The sequence below is a fragment of the Malus domestica genome, chromosome 09 (assembly GCF_042453785.1).
Source record: "Malus domestica chromosome 09, GDT2T_hap1".
Taxonomy (NCBI): Eukaryota; Viridiplantae; Streptophyta; class Magnoliopsida; order Rosales; family Rosaceae; genus Malus; species Malus domestica.
The window spans coordinates 27756158-27775973 of NC_091669.1; the positions used below are offsets into that span (position 1 = coordinate 27756158).

The 19816-nt window shown below is 35.4% G+C and overlaps 2 protein-coding genes across 12 annotated transcripts; one reads left to right on the forward strand and one right to left on the reverse strand.

Annotated features, from left to right (window-relative positions):
* Nucleotides 1–3952: 3952 nt before the first annotated feature.
* Nucleotides 3953–6199, forward strand: LOC103444037 (serine/threonine-protein kinase BLUS1-like). 11 transcript variants are annotated; one of them, XR_011571331.1, is made up of 5 exons: nucleotides 3953–4310; nucleotides 4558–4812; nucleotides 5401–5445; nucleotides 5806–5850; nucleotides 5965–6199. XR_011571331.1 is itself a non-coding variant. In XM_070805231.1 (5 exons), the coding sequence occupies exons 2-4, from the start codon at nucleotides 4585–4587 to the stop codon at nucleotides 5842–5844; spliced, it is 339 nt and encodes a 112-aa protein (XP_070661332.1). In that variant the 5' UTR covers nucleotides 3953–4353; nucleotides 4558–4584; the 3' UTR covers nucleotides 5845–5850; nucleotides 5965–6199. The 11 variants fall into 11 exon arrangements, 5 of the variants coding, with proteins under 5 accessions (XP_070661332.1, XP_070661333.1, XP_070661331.1 ...); XM_070805231.1 differs by having other exon boundaries at nucleotides 3953–4353; nucleotides 5401–5472; XM_070805232.1 differs by having other exon boundaries at nucleotides 3953–4326; nucleotides 5401–5472.
* Nucleotides 6200–8445: 2246 nt separating this feature from the next.
* Nucleotides 8446–8952, reverse strand: LOC139187876 (uncharacterized). The gene has a single exon (XM_070804487.1). It carries the CDS (start codon nucleotides 8950–8952, stop codon nucleotides 8446–8448), a length of 507 nt encoding a protein of 168 aa, XP_070660588.1.
* Between the last annotated feature and the right edge of the window lie 10864 nt (nucleotides 8953–19816).

Sequence of the window (19816 nt, forward strand, 5' to 3'; positions counted from 1 at the left end):
TATATAGTAAACGTTAATAGTAAAAGTTCTTGACATTTTCTTTTAACAACTATGTCAACCCAACTTCATTTTTCTTAAAGAAACTAAGGGCCAATAATAACTTCAAATTTACATCTTAAAAATAACCCCAAGTTTATACAATGTTCATAGTTATGCATGTTTTGCATTTTTATTTTTCAAATTATATATATGGATGATTTTTTTAAGAGTAAATATGCACTTATTTCTATATTATATAATAAATTTATTTAAAAAATACAAATCCATTTATACACCAGTTCGCCGCTCGACTTCGCCTGGCGTTTTTTAGAACCATGGTCCTATTACATTGCTTTTCTAACTTTGCGTTTCTTCTTTCTATTATTTGTTGATCTGTTCATTTCTTCCATCTTATTCTCAGTTCCAGCAAGAGCTTTTTCATCTTCTTCCACACTCATATGGAAAAGATTTGAATGTTTAATTGGTGGAGAAATGTACGGTAAGTTTTTTCTTTTTCGCCTCTAGTGTTGGTTGTCCCTCATGAAATTTGAGGGGTAATTATATTTTCGTTTGATATTCTATCAATTTAGCTTGGCGTTACTTTATTAGTATTTTATGTGGAGCAGCGCAAATTCTCTTTAGTTTTATTTGCTTGGGTGCTGCTCTAATATGGTGTAGGGTTATTTCATTTATTTTGTTTCATTTGGTTCACAAAATCACCTTGAATATTGTTTAATGATATTCATTGTCTTTGTCTTTCATGCACTAAATGGAAAGGATCAAAGTTAACATAGAATTGGCGTACAAGCGAATTGATTGTGGGATTGTATATTATTGGTTATGATGGAAGGTTAATATTTTAAATGAAGGTAAGGTATGTCGTTCATCTTCTTTTTGTCTAGTTTCAATCTACTAACAGAAGCAATTATAATTGTGAGTAATCTAATCAATATTGTTGGTTTTTGTTGTCAGTCTTCGCAGGGATCGTTCACTCCCATTAGAGTTCATGAAAATATGAATTTAGAGAGTGTCTCCTACTATTCCTTACATAGACAAAAAGTTGTATGTTATAAGTTTGGTTTGACAATTTTTCATGGTGAAGATTATCTACGATTAGACTGATTTAGATTACGTTTGACTCTAAATGCTCTTGGTTAGGGAATGATATAAAATTGGAGTACCAGTAGCCAACCAAAAATTTTCCTACCCTTTGTCTATACGCGGTACGTAAAGAGTTCTTTTTTCATACGCGGGAAGTAGCTCACGCATGTGGCAATTGCCTTTTTGTTTATCACGGCGCATTACGTGCAAGTTAGTTGTATGTTCTTCTAATTGAATTGACATACATAATAGTTAATCACATGTGAAAAATTATATAAAAAAATGCACAAAAAAACCTGTAGTTGCTTGATTAAAAATTCTTAAATTGTAATTATTATTTTATGTGCTTTTGATTGTTCTACTGTGGTTAACTTGTGTCTACAGTAAAAAAGGATGAAAGCAGGTTTCATAAAATGTGCTAAATGCCAAAGCAATGTAGAAAGACACCGTAAATTAATCCCTTAGTTGTGTTTTTATCTTTTAGCAAGAGTTATGCCTTATAATGTAAATGTGCAATTACTGTGTGAAATCTTTCTGCAATATAATTTACATTCATCTTTTTTCTAACAATTTGTCCGCCTCATGAAAATATGAAAAATAATTTTATCACTACCTGAATAAGGAAAATTATGGATATATAAAACCGATGTATGTAGAAAATGTATGAGTGTATTTGTAGTAAAGAAGTTTTTATGTATGCACAAATTTGGAAGGAAAAAGAATTCGGTATGCCTTGCGTAACGCGTCGTGATGTAAAAATATGTCTTTTGCATGCGTAAGGCTCGTGCAGAAAGGTTAGTTATATGTTATTCCGCTACTATCATACCATCACGTGTTGATTTCAAACGAATATTGAGATCAGGGTGTGATAATTTGTGTCTATTCAAATGAAATTTTTGATATGTTTGAATGTTTTTATAAAACCGTAATTTTTGAAATTAGGTGACAAATTTTGGCCAATAACAATAAGAACTCTTGAGCGAGAATTAACGGGGACAACTGGACTTTAGCCTTTAGGGTTTTCACATTCCAGTTTTGGTTTTTATTTTAAATTATTTTTAATTCCTTTTCAGAGAAGCAGCAAAGAGGCCATGCACCGTTTGAGTGCAAAAGATTTGGACTTCAAGGTCGGCTTATATGAAACTGGAAAAAACATAAGTAAAAAAGAAACAAATAAAATTTAAACACGTGGGATTATGTGCCACCAAAGCAAAAAGTTAAAAAAGAAAAAGAAAATTGAAAATTGACTGTGCTTAACAAACAGTGGCGCCATGGCTGGATTTCTGCATACAAACGTTTCCTTCTCTCTCTCTCTCTTGATAGTTTTTAACGGCGATCCAGTACCTTTTTGACTTTTTCCATATTCCATTTTCTCTGTCTTTCCCCAAAAAATCATCAAATTATTTAGTTTATCTGTTTTTTCCTCACGAGAAAGCGTTTGATTACAACAAGAAGAATAAAGTCTTTCTGCATATCTCATGTGATTGCCATTAAAAACGACATCTCTCTCTATCTCGATAATGCCTCATCTGTATTTAGCCTTTCTTCTGCTTCTCCTTCTCTGTACGCCACATAATAAGCTGCTAGAGCTGCTGCATTTAAGATTTCGTTTTTTTTTCCAGTGATTGAGGATGGAGAAGGAGAAGAAAAAGTATCATATAGGATCAGAGCAGTGGCGGATCCAAGATTTTAAGTTTGGGGGGTCCCATTAATAAAGGTAAAAAAATTTATAGACAAAATTAACATTGAAAAGTTAAATATAATACATTTCATTCAAAAATCATACGCAAAACAACATTACAAGCTATAAAATCCTAATTTGAGCATCCATGACGGGGTTTCATAGTCTGAAAATGTTCTATGATAGCTTCATTACAAATACATGAAAAAACATCACTCAGCCATCTTTCTCAATGACCAAATAGATGGTGCTATCAGCTTTGACTTGAAAAATCTCTCCACATTTTTTTATTTCTAAACTACACATTTAACAAAAAAAAAATAGAAAAAATATACCAATTGTTAAAAAGGGTCATATTTTCTTTCTTCTCCGTGCGCGGTCTAAGTGGATTTAAGTAAATTTATTATATACCTAGTATTTTGGTGAATTTAAGGTATAAGATAAAAGTTCAAATAATTACAAGTTCATAGTAATTTACATAATATTTTTAAAGATCATATTGATTTATATTGAATTTTAAGACAAATAAGTGTGTTAAATATGTGGGTGTAGAAAGTAAAATGAGGCACTAGACGCGTAAGGAGGGGAGCCACACCAATTAACAAAAATATACACTTAGGGACTGACAACCCATTTTCATTTTTTGGAAGAGTAAACTACCGATTTGCCCCCCTGAACTATCACCCAACTTTCGATTTGCCCCCTGAACTTTTTAATTGGAAAATTAAGGACTTAAACTAATTTTTTTGGCCAATTTGCCCCCTGCTATTAATTTTTCATTCATTCCATCCAAATTTCTGTTAAGTGGAAGCATATGCACAACATGTGTGGGTAGTTCGGTCACTTCATTCTTTAAAATAATTGAAAACCTTAGATTTCTAAAATATAAACCTATGCAAATATGTGTGATTCTATAGCTTTTCTATCTGAATGTCTAGTGAAATGACGCTTTTGTCCACAAATGAGAGTTACGTAGTTTGCACATGATAAGAGTTAACGTTAATTTGGATGAAATTTATGAAAAACTAACGGTAGGGGGGAAATCGGCCAAAAAAATTAGTTTAAGTCCTTAATTTTCTAATTAAAAAGTTCAGGGGGCAAATCGAAAGTTAGGTGATAGTTCAGGGAGCAAATCGGCAGTTTACTCTTTTTTGGAAAGATTGCTAGCTATCGGAATGTGATTGGACCAATTAAAAAAATCAATAAAATGGGAAAGTTTGAGGGTGGTCACGTGGGAATGAAAGGATGAGAGAGAAACTCATTTAATCATCTTCTTCCTCTCGCAAGAACAGAACCTACCAACCCAGAAATTACAAAACACATTGCACAGACCTTGTGTTCGAGTACGAGGGGTCCCCGAAAATTTTATAGCAGCGATTTAGGGTCGCCGAAGGGTCCTGGGACCTTGTCCCTCTGTAGATCCGCCACTGGATCAGAGCACTACACCCTGTATGAGAAGGTAGAGCAAGGCGTCATCGTTTCTTTACACCGCGCTTTCTGTAAGCCGTTGAAGGAGATTGTTACCATCAAAATCCTTGATTGCGATCTGGTATTTCAATCTTTTGGTACTAAACCTATCTAATTATCAATTGGTAGGTAGAGAAGTTCATGGGGTATTATATGTAGTTTTGGAAGATACAAACATTTAGTTTTGGTTTTATTGATATTTCCATGACCCCATTGAAAATTAGCCAAATTACCATGTGGATTTGCTTAGATTGCCCAATCCCGAGGTGTTTTTTTCCATGATAATGTCGGTGTTTGAACATTGTTCTGTGTATTTTTTCTTTCAACAGAATAACATTTTTCAGGAAGCATAAACAATGATTCTCGTCAACCATCCTACTGTCCTCAAATCACATTGTTCCTTTGTTAGTGATCATAATTTGTGGGTTGTCACGCCGTTCATGGTTGGGGGTTCTTGTCTTCGCATTTTGAAGGCAACATATCCGGATGGTTTTGAGGAAGATGTTATAGCCACTGTATTACGTGAGATTTTGAAGGGTTTAGAGTATCTTCATCATCATGGCCATATTCATCGAGATGTCAAAGTAAGTATGTTAACATTCCACATCGTTCAAATATTTTTATGCTGCAACGCATTCCTAGCTGGACAAATGAACCAATTGTTTTTAATTGTATTGTCTTCAACTTGTTATGTTTTTTGTGGTATGGTTTCTAGTTTTAATGACAATGTCATTTGGTTGTCTATGTACTACATTCACAGTTTAAATCTTATATCGCAAGGCAGTTGCTAAGCTTTTTCCAACTCATATTTCTTGCCACTCTTTAAGACTTTTCATCCAAAACTTGTGATGATCATTTTAAACTGGAACACAATTGTCCAATATTAACTTAGTTACTCGAATCATGTCAAACATGTCAAACAGAGCATTTCCAATAGTTGAAAGTACATTCTTGATCTCTCTAGCCCCATATGCAGTAGGATAGTGTCTGAACTCTTGTGCATAATTATTTAACTACCTTATCATTTTGTGGTGCATATTTTCTATATACCATAATAAACTTAGACTTCTAGTCGCAACAATTATTGGTTTTTTAATGCATCTATAATAAACTTGGGAACCTTTAGCTCATTTTCTCTTCTTTGACTTGTAAATACTTCTTATACACTGGAGATATTCTCATTGGCTCACACGGTGCCATCAAGCTTGGAGACTTCGGTATTTCTACTTGCCTTTTTGATTCAGGTGATAGGCAGCGTATGAAAAATACGTTTGTGGGAACGCCTTGCTGTTATACTTGTTTTTGCTACTTTATGAGTTTGTATAATTCTTAATTGTTCAAACTCCTGACATGCCATATAATTTTGGCGGGCTATCGAAAAGCCTTGGTGCACCAATGGTAAATCATTAAGGGAAGAACATACATCAATTAACTACAATTATAGTTTGGATTGTTTCAAAACATTTAACTAAGAAACTTAGTTTTGACCATCTAAACATCATAAGCCTGATTCCTTAGTCTTACTTTTCTTATTACTTTATGTTGTAATCAATAGTTTTTGTATCTTTGTCTTGTAGGATGACACCAGAGGTTATGGAGCAATTACATGGTTATGATTTCAAGTCAGTTTGTTATCTATTTAAACTAATTGCTAGTCTTACTCTCCTATTCCTTTTTAAGAAAAACAAAATTCTTTGGCATCATAGAGTTAAGGTTTGGTTGTCATTTTCATGCAGGGCAAATATTTGGTCTTTTGGTAAAACTAGATATTGGAGCTTGCCCATGGTCACGCTTTTTTTCTCAAAGTATCCTCCAATGAAGGTGCATATTAATTGACACTGTATTCTTTTGTGAACATGACACACCCCGATCCGAATCAGGGCATGCTGGCCGTCACATGAGGGTGACGTAGCCATGTGCACAGTGCAGAAACAATAATGATAATAGAGAATACGAATAAATAGAAACCAACTCATAAGAGTACTAGCTATGGTAAGTGCTAGAAAATGTGTGAATACACAATCAGAGCATAAATAGCCTAAGTTCAATCCAGAAAACAGGTGCTAGTAAAACGAAACCCAAAGATGTCCTACATTTGTGATAGTCTGTTAGAACTTCCAATCAATCCTCGTGAGCCACCAACGAACAAGCTTATCTAAAACCTGGAGGAGCGCAAAATAGAAAGTGTGAGTGGGCAAAAACAAAGCTTTTCAAAACCATTTCATTATCAAATGCTCTAACCCCTCGCCGTAAAACATGTATAATTTTCCCATAAATAGAATATATATATATATATATATATATATATATATATATATTCAAATCATGCTTCACATATCCATAATCATAAGTATGCCATGCCAAAAATATAAAACAGAATAAGTAACTCAGGTGAAAATAAATTCATGGATAAATAACATATTAGCCGGAACCCCTGTAGAGGTCTGTACGGCTGAATTCATAGCTCATTAGTCAATCTAGCCGGAGTCATCGGAAGGGACCTATACGGCACTACATTGCACATGAGTCGGAACCACTGCAAAGGTCTGTACGACAAGACTGGGTGTAATATAGTTATACTCAATGCTACACTCTCATGATAGCTGTGCGATAAATCGCTAGTCACCTAAAAGTCGGAACCACTTATGATGGTCTGTATGACAAGACTATGCACCTAAATTGGATCCAATGTGAGCATATGGTGCGGGAGGTGACATTATATACAAGCATGTGCCATATCTCTGGCTAAATCATAATCACCCGGGTGCAGGTTTATGAGCTCTCAATCACGTCTCACATTATCAATATCTCACATAACAAAACATAACTCACCTGGTACTTACTTGAACGTCCACAACACTAATTCATATTATGCATCATATACTAATTCATATGCTGAATATAAATTTATGTGCATGGCATTTCAAAGTATACTTCCATTTAAAAGCATTTTCTAGGAAAATATCAAGTATATAAATATATACTGAAAACCAAAAGTCCACTCACTGATATGTCGAAGGGTCGTAGCCCCCGAGTCGTCCTTGATTGTGCTTGTCCTCTGGATAAGTCTCCCCTATATGCGAAACAACTATAAAAACGTTAATTTAAAGCACATAACCAATACTAGCTAATAACTTCTCATACAATGCTCAAATGGGATGTTTGAATATACCAATGTGATCTACACAACCTTACGAACAACCCCATATTTTTAGAAAAAATTTTCAACGTCCCACGCGTTGCCACGCGCCAGCAACTGTACGACAACACGCGCGGCCATGCGCAGGGAAGCCTAACGGAATCCCTAACCACCGTTAGGAATATTCCGTTAAAATAAAGGAATATTTCGTCCAAATTACCTGACGTCGTTACCCTCCTTTAAGAATATTCAGTCAACATGATGGAATATTCTCCTTTCTTCTCCGACGAATCACCGGTCACCGTCGCCGTCGTCGGAAACTGGACAAAACTTCAAATCGTCATATCTTCTTCAATTCTCATCCAAAATTCATGAAATTTTCACTAAAATGAAGCTCTAAACATGAAGAACACAACTTTACCAATTTTAAGCTCCAAAAATCACTGAATCTCGTCGAAGAAATCTTGAAATTCCAGTCACCTCTGCAACTCGTTGAAACTGGGCTTCCTGATGTCTAATTCACCTTGTTTTTCTTCTCCGAACTTTGTGGAGAAGTCCTAAAGCTTCCTAGAAGCTCAAAAACCACTGAAACCTTCACATTCACATGTGCATGAACAATGTACCAAAACTGAGTATCTCGGGTTCTCGGGTTTTGAAGGTTTCAAGACCAGAAAAGGGTATATATGGGTTCATATGGACACAAGGAAGACGATGATGATGTCCACAAGCTCAATCCGTGACTGGTTGGAGTTTAGAGAGAGTGATCGTACAAATTGTATGGACGAAGGAAGAAAAACTGAAGGAAGATAGAGAGTGTACACGGGAGAGAGAGAATGTGTGGTGTAGATTTGGTCCCCAATCAAAACAAAAAAAAAATCTAAGTTCTAATTGGGTCCCAAAACTTAGGAAAATACATAATTTGTCCACAACCAAAGCTTAAACCACACATTCCACATACGTTCAAGGGTATATAAGTAATTTCACATCGTTGAAAATAATTACTTCGGGACGGGTTATCACAACCCACCCCCTTAAGAAGATTTCGTCCTCGAAATTTCTACACAGCAATTAGAACCCATTAATAATCATAAAACAACCTTGGATACATCTCTCTCATCCGATCTTCTGTCTCCCAGGTAGCTTTTTCCACTGAATGGTTCCTCCACAATGCTTTCATCAAGCGTATTGTCTTATTCCTTAGAACCTTATCTTTCCAATCCAAAACCGTCATAGGCTCCTCATCATAAGTCAAATCCAGATTAATTTCCAAAGGTTGAGGAGGAATCACATGTGAAGGATTTACAACATAATGACGAAGCATAGAGACATGAAAAACATCGTGCACTTTGGACAACTCTGGAGGTAACTCAAGTCTATAAGCAACTTCACCGACTCGCTCGGTGATCATATATGGTCCAACGTACCTAGGATTCAGCTTGCCTCTCTTTCCAAACCGCACAACACCTTTCCATGGTGATAGCTTCAGAAATACCCAATCACCTACATTATACATCCGGTCAGTGTCATGTCTATCTGCTATACTCTTCTGTCGATCCTGGGCCGCTTTCAGGTTAGACTTAATCATCTAAATATTTTGAGTAGTCTCTTCCACTATCTCAGGACCCACTAAAACTCTTTCACCAACCTCTGACCAACATAAGGTTGTGCGACAAGATTTACCATAAAGAGCCTTAAAAGGTGACATACCAATACTGGAATGAAAGATCTTAAAAGGTGACACACCCCGACCAATCAGGGCATGCTGGCCGTCACGTGAGGGTGACGTAGCCATGTGCACAGTGCGGAAGCAATAATGATAATAGAGAATACGAATAAATAAAAACCAACTCATAAGAGTACTAGCTATGGTAAGTGCTAGAAAATGTGTGAATACACAATCAGAGCATAAGTAGCCTAAATTTAGTCCAGAAAACAGGTACTAGTAAAACGACACCCAAAGATGTCCTACATTTGTGATAGTCTGTCAAAACTTCCAATCAATCCTCGTGAGCCACCAACGAACAAGCTTATCTAAAACCTGGAGGAGCGCAAAACAGAAAGTGTGAGTGGGCAAAAACAAAGTTTTCAACACCATTTCATTATCAAATGCTCTAACCCCTCGCCGTAAAACATGTATAATTTTCCCAGAAATAGAATATAAATATATACACATACACACACACACACACACACACACACACACACATATATATATATATATATATATATATATATATTCAAATCATGCTTCACATATCCATAATCATAAGTATGCCATGCCAAAAATATAAAACAGAATAAGTAACTCAGGTGAAAATAAATTCATGGATAAATAACATATTAGCCGGAACCCCTGCAGAGGTCTGTACGGCTGAATTTATAGCTCATTAGTCAATTTAGCTGGAGTCACCGCAAGTGACTTATACGACACTACACTGCACATGAGTCGGAACCACTGTAAAGGTATGTACGACAAGAATGGGTGTAATATAGTTATGCTCAATGCTACGTTCTCATGATAGTTGTGTGATAAATCGCTAGTCACCTACGAGTTGGAACCACTTATGATGGTTTGTATGACAAGATTGTGCACCTAAATTGGATCCAATATAAGCATATGGTGTGGAAGGTGACATTATATACAGGCCTGTGCCATATCTCTGACTAAATCATAATCACCCGGGGTGCAAGTTTATGAGCTCTCAATCACGTCTCACATTATCAATATCTCACATAACAAAACATAACTCACCTGGTACTTACATGAGCGTTCACATCACCAATTCATATTATGCATCATATACTAATTCATATGCTGAATATAAATTTATATGCATGGAATTTCAAAATATACTTCCATTTAAACGCATTTTCTGGGAAAATATCTAGTATATAAATATATACTGAAAACCAAAAGTCCCCTTACTGATATGTCGAAGGGTCGTAACCCCCGAGTCGTCCTTGACTGCGCTCATCCTCGGGATAAGTCTCCCCTATATGCGAAATAACTATAAAAACGTTAATTTAAAGCACATAACCAATACTAGCTAATAACTTCTCATACAATGCTCAAATGGGATGTTTGAATATACCAACACATCACTTTGGTCCCTGATATTGAAAATCAATAAAAATGGTCCCTCAGATTGTCCACCATCCATCATTTGGTCCTTCTGTTAAAAACCTTTTGGGCAATTTTCAAAGCTTCGTAACTCAATCATTTCTCAACCAAATTCGACCCATAATATATCAAAATGAAGACAGGAAAGTGTAGAACAATATTATACCTATTTGGAAGCCCAATGGTTTCCAGAGATGGCCGGAAAATAGCCTCAAAGTTAACTAGTTCGCCGAAAAACTGAAAAACTCATTGGAAACTGGGTAAACTTTCAACATTCATAACTTGCAATACTTAATAAAATCGAGTGATTCAAAAACGAAAATCATACTTCTCGATGAGACGAAGAGAATGATACCTTTTTTTACGGCTATTTCACCATAGTTTGTTGTCCACAAGGTACGATGCATTCTCTAAACTGTTGGCTTATGTTATCAAGCTCAAGGCTCATTATCCTAATTATCCGATCAAATCTATTAGTTTGGCCGAAAACTGCTCGAAAGTGGCTAATCATTTTCGAGCCGTTTTCCAGCCAAACCACGGTGATTTAGCCATCTAGAAAGGTAACATTATTTTAGTCTCATCGAGAAAATCACTTGATTTCGTTGAGTATTGAGGAAGTTATGAATGTTTAAAGTTTACCCAGTTTCCAGTGAGTTTTCCAGTTTGTCCGTGGACCAATCAACTTTGTGGCTATTTTCTGGCCATCTCCGGCAACCATTGGGCTTCCAAATAGGTATAATCTTGTTCTACACTTTCCTATCTTCATTTTGATATATTATGGATCGAATTTGGTTAAGAAACAATTGACTTACGAAGCTTTGAAAATTCCCCAAAGAGTTTTTAACGGAAGGACCAAAATGATGGATGGTGGACAATCTCAGGGACCATTTCTATTGATTTTCAATCTCAGGGACCAAAGTGATGTGTTATGCATATCTCAGGGACCATTTTGGCTATTTAGCTAATTAATTTTCAATCTAGGTATGACTGGGGGGAAGTTAGTTGTCTAGCAGATAGTGCAACCACGCACACCGTTTTGTGTGAACGCATCTATATCACTAACTTCATACCTGACAACCCTCTCAGGCCCATCCAACCTGATCGAAGGATACGGAAAAGCACGTATAATGTTGTCCAATGGTACAATTTTGACCATTGATGAGCCACTTTATTCTCCACGTTCCGAAAAAACATTGTTGAGTTTTAAGGACATTAGAGATAATAATTACCATGCTGAAACCTATGTAGAAAATGAAGTTGAATTTCTGTACATAACTTCCTATGAATATGGCTAGAAGTGTATTATAGAGAAGATGAAGCGTATTTTGAGTGGTCTGTATACTACAACCATATGCCCTATAGAAAGCCACTAAGTGGTCGGCCCTACCTCTGGGACCGCGTATAAAATTACACTTTGGCATGATCGTTTGGGACATCTTGGACGAAAAACGATGCACCGTATCCTCAAATCATCACACAGGCATCCACTAACCTGAAGTTTAGGTTCAATTCAAGGAATTGCATGTCAAACCTACTCCATGGGAAAGCTTATTATTAAGCCTTCTTATGACAAAATTCGTTCGAATCCTCCTAGTTTTCTACAAAAGATTCAGGGGGACATTTGTGGACTGATTCACCCTCCATGCGGACCATTTAGATATTTTATGGTTTTGGTTGATGCCTCCACATGTTGATCACACGTGTGCTTGTTGTCCAGAATGTACGATGCATTCTCTAAACTGTTAGCTTATGTTATCAAGCTCAAGGCTCATTATCCTGATTATCGGATCAAATCTATTCGATTGGATAATGTTGGAGAATTCACATCTAAAAGTTTTGATGACTGTTGCATGTCGGTTGGGGTTAAAGTTGAACATCCAATACCTTATGTTCACACCAAGAACGGCCTGGTAAAGGCATTCATTAAGTGCTTACAAATGATTGCTCGATCGTTGGTCATACTTACTAAGCTTTCGATCACTGCTTGGGGCCATGCAATATTGCACGCAACCATGTTAGTTTGCCTGAGGCCTATTGCGACCCAACCATATAGCGCCCTTCAGTTGGTTACCGGATATGAACACGACATCTGTGCGGTCTATATGCCCCAGCAAATGATGGGAATCTGTATTGGATATGATTCTCCTTCAATTATTCATTACTTAGAACCTTTGACAGACAATCTATTTACCGCTCATTTCGCGAATTGTTACTTCTATGAGATAGTTTTCCAATCGTTAAGGGGAGATAAGAACGTCAACGTTTCTGATGAACGATGCGAATTATCGTGGACGACTCCCACTTTGTCTCATTTAGATCCATCCACCACTCAGTCTGAAACTGAAATGCAACGCATATTAAATCTTCAAAGCATAGCTCAGAGCATGCCATATGCTTTCACCGATCTAGTGCGAGTGACAATATCACATATTCCAGCTACGAATGTGCCTGCAATGATGGATATACCAAATGTGCATGGATTTCCCCCATGGAGGCCTAGGAAGCCACTTTGGCCAATCCACGTACATTAGCGGCTAGCAAATCATATGCCCCTACACATAAGTGTGGCAAACCTTTTGGTTCAAAGGATTCACACTCCCGGAAGAGGAAACCCACGGTACAGGCAACTGAATAGCCTACCGTGAATCCGACTGAGGAAATTCTAGATTACGGAAACGTCCTTGAAGAAACGAATCCACCTCCCGAGAATCGTGAGATTTTAGTCGAACTGATTGGTCAAACTGGAAACAAGCAATCCAAGTCGAACTCGATTCGCTTGCGAAACGTAAGGTGTTTAGACTTGTAGCTCATACTCCTCTACATGTGAAGCCCATTGGCTACAAGTGGGTTTTCATTCGGAAACATAATGAGAAGAACGAAATTGTGCGTTACAGAGCTCGTCATGTTGTGCAAGGCTTCTCACAACACCCCGGAATGACTATGATGAAACTTATTCACCTGTTATGAATGTGATTACTTTTCGCTACCTTATAAATTTGGTAGTTTCCGAAAAACTGAGTATACAGCTGATGGATGTAGTAACTGCGTATCTCTATGGGGATCTTGATACGAAAATTTATATGAAAGTTCCCGAATGACTTACATTAACTGGATCAAATAATTCCAAACCCCTAAACACGCTTTCAATTCAGCTGAGGCGTTCACTTTAAGGTTTGAAGCAATTAGGAAGAATGTGGTATAACCGTCTGAGTGAGTATTTGACTAGTCAGGGAGATGTGAACAACGAACTATGCCCTTGTGTGTTCATTAAGAAGTCACATCCCAGTTTTGTGATAGTCGCAATATATGTCGATGACATGAACCTCATTGGAACTCCTAAAGAGCTAACAAGAACTGCTGCACACTTGAAGTTAGAGTTTGAGATTAAAGATTTAGGAAAGACTTGATACTTCTCGGTCTCGAGATAGAGCACCATTCGGATGGAATCTTAGTACTCCTATGGTCGTTCAATTGCTATATGTAAAATGAGATCTCTTTCGTCCGAAGGAGGATGATGAAGAGATTTTGGAGCTCGATGTTCCTTATCTAAGTGCGATAGGCGCTTTATTGTACTTATCTCAATGCACTTGATCCGACATCTCTTTCGCTGTTAATCTTTTGGCAAGATATACACTACTACAAAAGGGCATATTACTGGCGTTTTAAAACCGACAAGAAACACCAGTTAACGTCGGATATTTGGTAAAAATCCGACATTAAATAAAGCAATGTCGGATTGAGTAACCGACGCCAATACTACCGTCACAAAAGGGCAATGACGTCGCTTATTCCCCTTAATCCGACACCAAGAAGTAAAGTATTATAAAATAAAAATAAACAATAGCGTCGCTTAAAAGCGACATAAGATCTGACGTGCTTTTAAGCGACATTAACAGTTGACATGATGGCGCTTAAAAGCGACGTTAAGTAAAAATTAAAAATTAAAAAATTACACCTACTGTCGGTCTAAACCGACGTTAAGTAAAAATTAAAAATTAAAAAATCACATCCACTGTCGGTCTAAACCGACATCATCTGAGTTAAAAAAATAAAATAGTCCCGCTACTGTCGTTCATAAGCGACACCAAATATATTAATAATAAAAAAAAATATTTTTCTGTTTTTAATTAATAATAATTAAAAAATTATATAAAAATAAATCTCACCATATGTCAATGAAAAAACAAACAGTTTTAAGCAAACTTCATATTAAAAATAAAATTTCTACCAATTATATATTAAATTTAAAATTAATTACAATTCCTAAAAATGTACAACCCATAAAAATTCTTCCCGAACTTGTGCAAAAGATTTTGAACCGATTGTATGGTTCATAGTTTTCAACTGCCGATTATGCTTTTTTTTCTTTCGGCAATCTCCTGAAAAATAAAAAAATTTATTAGACAAATTTCAAGGTTTAATAAAATAAATCATGAAACATTTACCTTTGTTTTTTCTTTATTTCAGTATGCCACCATTGGAATATTTCTATAATCTCTAACCTCTGTCGCTACATGTTTCGAAAACGCACTAGAATTATCACTAATGCATTTTCCAGACGAATCAAACGAACAAGGCTGTTCTTTCCAATTCAAAATTGAGGGTCAGCATCTCCGTTGAGTTGATCCTTGTAAATACAGAAAAAACAATTAAAAACCAAGAAACAAAAATAAATTTTCAATTTAAGCATGAAACTAGTTATAATACAAAACTAAAACTAAAACTAAAATTAATAATCATAATAATTTAAAAATGAACCACCTTCGAGCTCTTCCTCTTCAAATTGGAGTTCCTCATAGTGTTGATCTTCAAAATGGTGATCCATAAAAATTGGGAAGGAGAAGAGGAAAACAGAAAAGGAGGAAGAAAGGGACGTACGGATGAAATGGGGAAGGAGAAGAAGAAAGACTGAAATTGGGGGAGAAAAGAAGCACGGATGAATGGGTAAGAGAGGGGTTTAAATATGGGTACTTAGTTGGCGTCGGTTTAAATCGACGTTAATTGACTGACGTCGGATTAAATGTACATGGCGTTGGTTTTAACCGACGCCAACCTGACACACTTTACGTGGCGTCGCTTTTAACCGACGCCAACCTGACACACTTTACATGGCGTCGCTTTAAACCGACACCAACTTGACATACTTTACATGGCGTCGCTTTTAACCGACGCCAACCTGACAACTTTCTGACACTCTTTATTGAAAATACTACGTCAGTTTAAATTAATGTTGGTGTCAGTCTTAACCGACACCAACTTATTAATGTTGGTGTCAGTCTTAACCGACACCAACTTCTGACACACCTTTTGAAATTCATGTAGTGTCGGTTTAATGAAACTTGTGTCGAATTAAAAGATGATAACGTCAGTTAAAACCGACACTAAGTCTGAGAATACATTTCCAGTGGGAAATTTCCCACCTAATATTTCAAATTATCCATCCATTTCCCGCCTAATGTTTATCCATCCGTTTCAAATTATCTCATATAAAATTTTAAGATTTTAATAAATAAAATTTAACTTAAATAAAATACGTAATAAAAAACATAAATATAATTTTATTATAAAATATCATCACATACTAATTGAAACATAGTCTAATTAATACTTAAAATTTATAAAATAATTAATATCAGTTTTAAATTGAAATCGAATTCATTCATTGTATTCATATATGGTCAAGGAGTGTAGATGTCAAAAGTCATCAAAATCGGAGTTAAAATAACGAGTTTTTTTTTTTTTTTTTGGTATATCATATAACATTTTAATGAATCTATCGTGTTAATAAATCTATCGTTTTGAAGGGGATACGCATCCTACGAAACTAATTTCCACAATTCAACCGTCAAACGTTTTTGTATATGCTTCGAGATCGCATACGCCAAAAATTGCAAAAAACAAACATTCAAAGATCAAGTAACGGGACAAAACTTTCCGACGGTTATAAAACGAAAAATCACGATTTAACGGTTATTTGAACTCCGCTTTTGATTATTTTTATAGCTACACTCCTTGATCCTATATGAATACAATGAACTAATTTGATCGTCAGTTTAAAATATTTATACTTTCATTAACGGTTCTTAGCATTTCACTAACACTTAAAGTTTATTTATACTTTCATTAAGTATAACATAAGATTTCGTGGTATCCACTAGTGTAAATATTTTAAATTGAAGATTGAATTCATTCATTGTATTCATATAGGGTCAATGAGTGTAGCTGTAAAAAACATCAAAATTAGAGTTAAAATAACCGTTAAATCGTGATTTTTCGTTGATAACCGTCGAAAAGTTTTGTCCCGTTACTTGATCTTTGAATGTTTGTTTTTTGTAATTTTTGGCGTATGCAATCTCGAAGTATGTACAAACATGTTTGACGGTTGGATTGTTGAAACTAGTTTCGTAGAATGCGTATCTCATCAAAACAATAGATTCACTAACACTTACAAGTTTATTCATACTTTCATTAAGTATAACATAAGATTTTGTGGTATCCACTAGTTTAAATATTTTAAATTGAAGATCGAGTTCATTCATTGTATTCATATAGGGTCAAGGAGTGTAGCTGTAAAAAATCATCAAAATCGGAGTTAAAATAACCGTTAAATCGTGATTTTTCGTTGATAACCGTTGAAACGTTTTGTCCCGTTACTTGATCTTTGAATGTTTGTTTTTTGTAATTTTTGGCGTATGCGATCTCGAAATATATTCAAACATGTTTGACGGTTGGATCATTGAAACTAGTTTCGTAGAATGCATATCTCATCAAAACAATAGATTCACTAACAATGTTTATTCATACTTTCATCAAGTATAACATAAGATTTATTGGTATCCACTAGTGTAAATATTTGAAATTGATGATCGAGTTCATTCATTGTATACATATAGGGTCAAGGAGTGTAGCTGTAAAAAATCATCAAAATCGGAGTTAAAATAACTGTTAAATCGTGATTTTTCGTTTATAACCGTCGAAAAGTTTTATCCCGTTACTTGATCTCTGAATGTTTGTTTTTTTCAATTTTTGGCCTATGCGATCTCGAAGTATATACAGACATGTTTGACGGTTGGATTGTTGAAACTAGTTTCGTAGAATGTGTATCCCTTCAAAACAATAGATTCACTAACACTTAAGAGTTTATTCATACTTTATTAAGTATAACATAAGATTTATTGGTATCCACTAGTGTAAATATTTGAAATTGAAGATCGAGTTTATTCATTATATTCATATAGGATCAAGGAGTGTAGCTGTAAAAAATCATCAAAATCGGAGTTAAAATAACCGTTAAATCATGATTTTTCGTTGATAACCGTCGAAAAGTTTTATCCCGTTACTTGATCTCTGAATGTTTGTTTTTTGCAATTTTTGGCCTATGTGATCTCGAAGTATATACAAACATGTTTGACGGTTGGATCGTTGATACCAGTTTCGTAGAATATGTATCCCATCAAAACAATAGATTCACTATCACCTAAGAGTTTATTCATACTTTCATTAAGTATAACATAAGATTTATTGGTATCCACTAGTATAAATATTTGAAATTGAAGATCGAGTTCATTCATTGTATTCATATAGCGTTACGGAGTGTAGCTGTAAAAAATCATCAAAATCAGAGTTAAAATAACCGTTAAATCATGATTTTTCGTTGATAACCGTCAAAAAGTTTTGTCCCGTTACTTGATCTCTGAATGTTTGTTTTTTGCGATTTTTTGCTGATGCGATCTCGAAGCATATACAAACAAGTTTGATGGTTGGATCGTTGAAATCAGTTTCATAGGATTCGTATCCCATCAAGTTCAATGGTGTGTGTATATATATATTTACTAAGTAGATTTAAATTTATTTATTTTGTACATATAACACTTAAGAAATTGAATGGTATGTATATTTAAGCCGATCCAATGGTCACCAATTTTTAATATTTAATTTAATATATATATATATATATAATTATTATAGTTTTTAAGGGTATAAAATTGTTAAATTAATATATATAATTATTATAGTATTTTTTAGGGTTATAAAATTATAAAATTATTAAATTTATTAAATTATTAAATTAATATATATAATTAGTGTCGCCTATAAGCGACACAAATACTTTATGTCGCTTAAAAGCGACACTGTTTTGTTTAAAGCGACGCCAGTATTTAAAATTATTAAAATATATGTCGATTATAAGCGACATTAAATGTTTACGTAAGTTTAAAAGCGACGTAGACATTTTATGACGCTTATAAGCGACAGTAAATCCGACGTCATGTTCCATTAGTGTCGCAACTGTCTTATGCGCCACTACATTATATTAAACCGACACCATCTACTGACACTATAAGTCCCTTTTGTAGTAGTGATAGTAATGCACCAACACGCAGACATCGGACTGGTGTTAAAGACATTTTCTGCTACCTTAAGGGTACTACAGATTTGGGCTTGTTCTATCCCTATGGATCATCGAGTGATGCCGCACCCTCCTTGTTAATTAATCTTGAGTCGATTCTTGCCTTGTTGGTTATGTCGACGCATGATACTTATCTAATTCGCATAAGGTGCGTTCCCAAACGGGTTATATCTTTACCATTAGAGGCATCACAATCTCTTGGAGGTCAACTAAATAGACTTTAGTTGTCACTTCATCTAACCATGCTGAAATTCCAGCCTTACACGAAGCAACTCCAGAATGCTTTTGGTTAAGAGCAGTTGTGGGCCATATTCAAAGCTTCTGTGATCTTTACCCCATCGTTGATGTCTCAACGATGATCTATAAAGACAATGCAGCATGCATCGAATAGCTCAAGAAGGGTTACATCAACAGAGACAACACTAAGCACATTGCGCCGAAGTTCTTCTTCTCACATCAACAATAAGAGCATCAGAAGATTGAAGTCACGTAAGCCTGTTCACGAGACAATTTGGCCGACCTCTTCACCAAATCACTACCGAATGCGACGTTTCAGAAGCTTGTTCAAGGAATTGGTAAGTGTAAACTTTCTGAGTTGTAACATTGCTAGTTCTCTTTGGAATTGTGTCAAAATCAGGGGGAGTATCCTGAAGTATACTTGCTAGATCTTAATGTACTCTTTTTCCCTACAATTAGGAGCATTTTCCCATGGATTTTTGCTACCTAACTGGATTTTGACGAGGCACCCAGCTTGGGTTAATCATATCCTTGATGACGTCCCGTAGACGTTTCATTTTTCTTTGTATTTCTCACGCATTTTTCCTTAGACTATGGGTTTTGTCCATACTTGGGTTTTTACCATAGCCATAGGGTTTCTTTGTGAGACTTACTTCCTTATGCAAGTTCCTATCTTATTGA

Excerpts from the sequence above, each read along its gene's own strand:
- LOC139187876 (XM_070804487.1), bottom strand. The coding sequence starts at position 8,952 with ATGATTAAGTCTAACCTGAAAGCGGCCCAGGATCGACAGAAGAGTATA.
- LOC103444037 (XM_070805231.1), top strand. The coding sequence starts at position 4,585 with ATGATTCTCGTCAACCATCCTACTGTCCTCAAATCACATTGTTCCTTT. Across the intron at positions 4,813-5,400 it reads ATATTCATCGAGATGTCAAA|ATATTCTCATTGGCTCACAC; the intron begins GTAAGTATGTTA and ends TATACACTGGAG. Across the intron at positions 5,473-5,805 it reads TACTTGCCTTTTTGATTCAG|GATGACACCAGAGGTTATGG; the intron begins GTGATAGGCAGC and ends TTTGTCTTGTAG.